The following is a 6,577-nucleotide window of genomic DNA, read 5'->3' as shown; positions in this document are numbered from 1 at the left end:
GAATTACCTATTTTATTGACCAGGCCAAATCAGACCGCTGTCAAAATAAGTGGTAACACACCTGTCACTTTTGACATAAGTATCACCAACATAGCAAAAAATGACATAAACTAGTATATCTAAGTACAGTATTAGTTTGGTGATCATTGGTTTAGTAATGGCTTGAGTACAGTTCAAATTGTATCAGCTTCACACAATTACCTATTTCATTGACCAGCTGTGTATATGAACTATCGTTGACCCCTCGAACGTCTGTATCTCGCCCACCAACGGCGGCGGCGGTCAAAGCCAAACGGGTGAACTATTTTGGCAACAATAATTACCTTTTAAAATGAGGCTTGAAAATGGTCCAAAATTCAACGAAGCGAAAGCAAGGTTGATTTTGCTAAACTGTTACATAACGGACTGCATCCAGCAATAAGATTAATAAAGCAACATTGCACGATCGCTGTAATGGCCATCGCCTCTTTGATTGATATCTACCGATATGACGGGCTACGGATTCGTCCGTGGTTCATCCTGTTAGGCTGCTCACCGAGCCAACGGAAGCCTAGGAGAGCATCGAATTGTGGAGTGCACAACTTGCTGTTGTTGATATTAAAGCTCTGTCCGTCCGTGGCAGATAAATGATGTACATGCTGTCGGCACGTTTCTTATAAATGAGACAAAACGACATATAGTCTTTTGTCTTTTTATAGTCTCTTGAACGACGTGTGAGTTTTCCGAGCCCCGAAAACGACAATTCTGCTTATTAACATAGCCACCGAGATGAAAATAAGCTTAAATGAAATGAGCTTTTCAAATTTCGCACAGATTGAGTTGAAGACTTTTCCACTTTGGATAGAAGTTTTCAATATTTCCCAATTTTCTGCAAGCGTATAGCGTACCCTATTTCGTTAATTTCAAAGTTTGTACTAAATGTTTACAATTTCCAGAATGAAGTTTGAAGTTTAAAAAGTCAAGTAATCCGTACTTTAAAATCCCAGGACGGGTAAGGACTTCACGGATTATAATTTACTAACCGGATCTCATATTAAGCTCTAAATCTGATTTTCTTAGTGAAACATTTCTGACCCCCTACAGTAGGGTAGCTCCAGAAATTCCCAGTAACCGCTCTATTTAGAACGAATTACTCCTTTTTAAATGCTTTCATACTATCTGCATTCATACTAAGTGCACGCGAATTATGGCTCCATTTTGTGCGTAAATTACATAAACATGGAACGGTGTTCTCGGTTCCCGTCACACCTACACGGTTCTCCGCCGGGTTCGGCCTTCCGAAAACCTGTCTCCAGCTAATCGAACCATCCCCTCGCCATCATAATACAGTGCGCAAGCTTCCTGGGACAGAGAGAGAGAGAGAGAGAGATGGAGCAGACCCCGGGGTAGTTCCGCCGGCCGGCCGGCTGGTCGGCCCCCCAAACACGTGGTCCAATCTGTGCCGGTTGCTTAACAATTGTATCAACTACCCCGGAGGAAAACCAGTTCCCGGCCCGGGGTGGCCTTCGGGGTTTTGTTATCCGTCGTTTTGTTGCCGAAATGGAAACGGTTGCCACAAATGCCACCCTTTTCCGATTCGAGTCCCTTTTCCTTCGCTCCGTGGCGCTATTTAAGTTGCGCCACACGAGCCACACTTGGCGGACTTTTGAGACCGTTTGTCGCCGGCAGCCACAATCTCGATTTGCTTCGTGATTGATATTGTGAGTTAAAAATAGTGGCCACGGCACCGGCATTTTACGGTGAGTCACACTCGCGCCGGTTGCCGGTTTGAAGGACACACTCGCCGGCGCGCGCGCGCGCGATCTTAATGGAGACATTAGTGTCCTGACTCGCGTGCCCGTCGTCATCGCGTGGTGCGCGAGCCAGTGATTTGTCTTTGTCCTGGGGTTCTGACCGTTCAAAGATGAGTTCTGGGTGGAGCGTGGGAAAGCTATGCAGCAATGCGCGGCAGGTCAAATTGCACCAAATGCCACGCCGCGCAAGGAATGTCAATGCTACGGAGCGGACATAAAATTGCTGGCTGGCGTGAAAGCTACGCCCTGGCGTTGTCTGGGCGACCATTAAAGAACTCGACCGCCATTAAAAACAAAAGCCATCCTACGTCTTCGCCATAACGTGTGTGACCGGGGGAGGTCAACGGTTTATTGAGGTGCACCCGGGGTGTCACACTTACAGTCCGGCTGTGGCCCGGCGGAAGCCGTAGCCGAAGGTTGGTTCAGATTGGTACCATGATGCGTTGACAGGACCCCCTGCCCGGAACCGTACGGGGCTGGGTGATGGTGAACGGTGCTAGAAGTCGAATGGATCGCGCTTGTCGAGTGCTGCTGGCCGTTGAAAGGATGAGCTGCGGGGGCTGGTTGTTGCCATTGTCCGTAAGACCCGGAACTGGCAGCACTGGATGGTGGGTTGGGCGAAGGTTTCTTCTGTTCCTCGGTCGGTGGTAGATAGTCGCGCGGTGGTAGATATTCACGGGGAGGCAGGTACACCCGTGCCGGAGGGTCTACGATGTGCTGGGTGCTACTCGATCCCTGGGAGGACTGCGTGAGGGAACCGACGACCGCCACAGGAGCCACTGGCCCGGTTACATAGCCATGACTGTGACCGGTCACTTTCGCGGGCGCATAATGAATGTGGGAAACGGCAGATCCTTGTTTGTGGGCTTGCGATGCATAGCTGGATCCTTGTCAGGTCGCACTGCCTGCCGTGGCAATAACTGGACCTCCATAATGGTGCTGATGGACGGTCGTGACCGGAACACCGACGGCAGCTACAGTGTTACTGCCAGTCCATGCTCCAGTTGAGTGGTGAGCGATAGAGTTTGTAACTTTAAACGGACTCGTGTGGGTGTGTCCGACGAAGGCCACTGGTTTGGAGTGCAGAATGGGAAACTGACCGTATGCGGGGCCCTTTGGGGGAGCCGACGGCTGTAAGTAATTCCCCGAAGAGGATCCCTGTAGGTTCACGTGAGCTCCGGAATGGCCCGACAGTAGAACGGTTGACGCAACAGGATTTACAAGTTGGTGTTCCTTCAACGCACACAGCGGGGTGTGTCCGGGTGCAGCAGCACCGGAGTAATGATAAGCCGGCCCATTATGAACCGGGACACTGGTGTAGCTGGCGACAGTCTTCGTAACCGGCGGCGTGTAGTGTACGGTGCTAATTGGAGCTTTAACCTCGTAGCCGACCACCTGTTTGCCGTGCGCCGCGTGATCCTTTATCACCGTGGGGACCCCGTACGTCACGGTGGGTTTGCTGAGCACCAGCTTGCCACCATGCAGTTGGCCCGATTTGTGATCGATCGAACTGAAGCTGGTGGCTCCCTCGTAATGCTCGATGTAGCCGGCCTGGGCTAGTGCCACGGCAACAACCAACAGTCCAATCTGAAAAGCAGAACCGTGTTTTGCGTGAGTGAACTCACTCTCTCGCGGAGTCTAAAATGGGCGGCCACTTACCAGTCTGTGCATGGTGAATTTCACTTTCCTACGCACCGTACCGTTCGCGAGTGCGCTCCTGCGAGGCACGGATCCTCGATTTTATACACCTTGACCCGCGGAAACCGGCGATAAAGGGATCGGCGCAAGAAAAGGGACAACCAAAACCCCCGCCCGGCCCGGATTGACTCCCGAACCCCATCAACGAATGATTGGGCCCAAAAGGAGTCGCAGCTAAAAAGATAAAAAGGGTCAAGCCCGTTACACCGAACCTGTCCCACGGTCCCATTCCGTTGGTCCGCAGTAGGGCAGTAATTGAACGGTAAGCAAAAGAAAGTGCCGATGCTGGGCGTGACGAGCCGAGACGAGATGTTACGAAACGCATCGGGAGCCACAATTTATCCGGTTGATTTGCCCGACGATGGCGATTGAGTAACTCGATTAATCAACTCGGCTCAATGTCAGGCACACGGGCTACGAATTTGGCAAAGGTCCGCTACTCATGAATGACGGCGATGGCGACGATTGGCGTGCTAATGGCGGCGACCGCAAAGGCCTCCGGCAATGCGCAGAAGGGCACCCAGCAAGGTTAAGGTTTCAGCCACCCGGCCAACACCCGATCTAACCTTTCTCTAGCCGCCCTACTGACGGGGGGAATCCAACTGACCCCGGGGCTATGGTTTGCAAACTGCGGGAAGCATCGGACGATCGGACGATCGACCTCAACAGCCCGCCCAGCTCCTTGTAAGGACTTCCATCCGCTGGCCTTTGTTCCGCACGGTACCGAGGTCACGTGGAACATTGAGGCAGCATATCAATCATGGACCAGAAAGATGCGATGAAAAGCTCTGAAGTGAAGTGGCCAGCTCTTCATTTGCATGTTATGATCCCTTGCAACGACGAATTGAGTTGTGCAGTCGTGGTGAAGCCTATAAAAATGTGTTTATGCAATTGAGAGCTCCTGAAAGCGCTTGGGCGAAGTCCATCATTAGGATTCTCTCATTAGCCACCCGGTACGCCATAAAAGCTAGGTTTACCTTAACCTTCCTAGGGATGTAAACGACTCTCCTTGAGCCCCACCGAGCGGTCCTTGAGCGCGCGCGCACTGGTCATTAAGGTTCGGCCTAAGCCTAAAACGCCTTAATTAGTAGCCATAAATTCTCACACCAGACTTCGACTGAGACTTGTGTCCTCGCGTGCTTCAGTTCTTTCATTCGGTGCGAAGTGTGTGCTCAAGAGTTCGTGAGTTCATAATAAGTTATGTATTTTCAACGATCATTCAACATATTGGCAAGGCAAGGTGTTTGTGTCTTCCTGAGTTTTATGGTTGGTCTCGCGGTCTCGCGGTCCTTGCGGAACGCTTACCAGGCGTAGTGGGCACTGTTGTCGGCGTAGCTGACGTGCGACACGTGCGGCTCGGCGTAGCCGAGGGTCTTGGTGGCCACAACCGGAGCGCCATGGGCGTAGACCGGCGCGCTGTGGTGATGGTGGTACAGAGGCTGCGGCTCGGCGACCAGAGTTTTGGTGTAGGTCGGCTGCGACACGTACTGCGGGGCATAGGCGAGGGTCTTGCTGTACTCCACGTTCTTCAGCAGCGTCGGGGCCTGATAGTGGACCTGGGGCGCGGCCTGGTAGTGGACCTGCGGCGCGGCATAAGCCACCGTCTTGGCGCCATGGGCGTAGACATGGGCCGGTTCCTGGGCGTACACGGTCTTGGCGTACAGCGGCGCTGGCTGGGCAACGACCGTCTTCAGGGTGGGCTCGTGCACGGAGTAGGTCTTCGTGAGGGGCGCCGCGTAGTGGACCGACGGTTCAGCGTAGGCCAGGGTCTTGGTGAGCGGGGCGGCATAGTGCACCGAGGGCTCGGCGGCGTACGCCACCGTCTTGGCGACGGCCACCTTCGCCGGTGAGTCGTGGCGAGTGATCGAGCTGTAGCTCACGGCCGGAGCGGACGAGTAGTGGTGGGCGACCGGGGCCGCACCGTACGACACCTGATGGTGATGTTCCGGCTCGAGGTAGCCAGCGCTGGCGAGGGCCAGTGTGGCGAACAGAACAACAATCTACGGAACGGAAGGCACGCAAGACACAGACATCAGAAAGGATGCACCGGAATCCAACGCCACCGGGATCACTTGGTCACACACACACAAACACACACAGACACACACGGAATGTCCTCTGGAACCGTGGGGCCACCACCAACTTACCTTAAAGGCCATTTCGCTGCGTTCTTGGTAGGTCTGCACTAAGTCGCTGCTAGAGGCGCAATGATGCCACTGGAAGCGATTCGCCTAATATTTATATGAAAATCCGCGCCGACACGACACCGCAGTCACACGCGCCTCCTTACGCCACTTTGAAGAGGAACGGAGTGCGGAGCCCACACCGGAGTGACCTTCTGGGATGAGTTATAAAAACGGCCACGGCACGAGCTCCGAAACGAGCGGCGAGAAAGAGAACTATCACATCACACTCTTCTCAAAGTGAATCAATGGCACTTGGGGCTTCCAAGTTCCAACTCCCTCCACTCCAACAACTCCGATCCGCTGAACAAATCCATTTTCTCACCTACAACCGGAGCGGCCGGAGGACTTCGTTAGTGATTTCGTTTTCGTTTAAAAGCGTTTTTTTTTCATTTCGGCCAATATGGCGCCCCGGTCTGTGCCGCTGGAATGTCGCCCGCTGGTGTCGATTGTTTATTTTTGTCGCATGCTTGTTAGTCGATTTTTATTGCCCAAGTCTGCCCTGGGACGCGGGGTGACACGCGCGAAAAGATTGATCCATTATTCCCAGCCGGGTGGCGGGCCCGGCGGCGAAGGAAGCCTCCGAGCAGGAGGCCACCATGGTGACGTCATCGGGTCTAAGATGAAATCGAAACGCGAACCTCAAAAACGTCGGAAGATCGGACTCGAGAGACAATCGACTGCTGTGATCGCAGCAACGCACGGGGCCACCGCAGGTTAATTACCTTGCCGGTGCTATTTGGGGTGTTTCAGACCTCGGCCGAAGACCGTTGTGACACAACCTTTAAACCGCGACCGGGGGGAGGCTAGTTTTCCCATAATTACATGACCTACGCGCTGGCTGGGGCGCTATTGAGTTGATGGGTTTTGGGGGGTCCCTCCGTTTTGGGCAATATATTACAG

The 6,577-nt window shown here is 53.2% G+C and overlaps 1 protein-coding gene across 1 annotated transcript; it reads right to left on the bottom strand.

The window, feature by feature from the left end:
* Positions 1-4,763: 4,763 nt before the first annotated feature.
* LOC128276411 (cuticle protein 16.5-like) lies at positions 4,764-5,650 on the bottom strand. The gene is made up of 2 exons (XM_053014873.1): positions 5,639-5,650; positions 4,764-5,491 (listed from the first exon to the last, which is right to left on the bottom strand). Exons 1-2 carry the CDS (start codon positions 5,648-5,650, stop codon positions 4,793-4,795), a joined length of 711 nt encoding a protein of 236 aa, XP_052870833.1. The 3' UTR covers positions 4,764-4,792.
* Between the last annotated feature and the right edge of the window lie 927 nt (positions 5,651-6,577).

Source organism: Anopheles cruzii, unplaced genomic scaffold (genome assembly GCF_943734635.1).
Source record: "Anopheles cruzii unplaced genomic scaffold, idAnoCruzAS_RS32_06 scaffold01136_ctg1, whole genome shotgun sequence".
NCBI lineage: Eukaryota > Metazoa > Arthropoda > Insecta > Diptera > Culicidae > Anopheles > Anopheles cruzii.
This window is presented reverse-complemented; position numbering and strand designations above follow the sequence as displayed.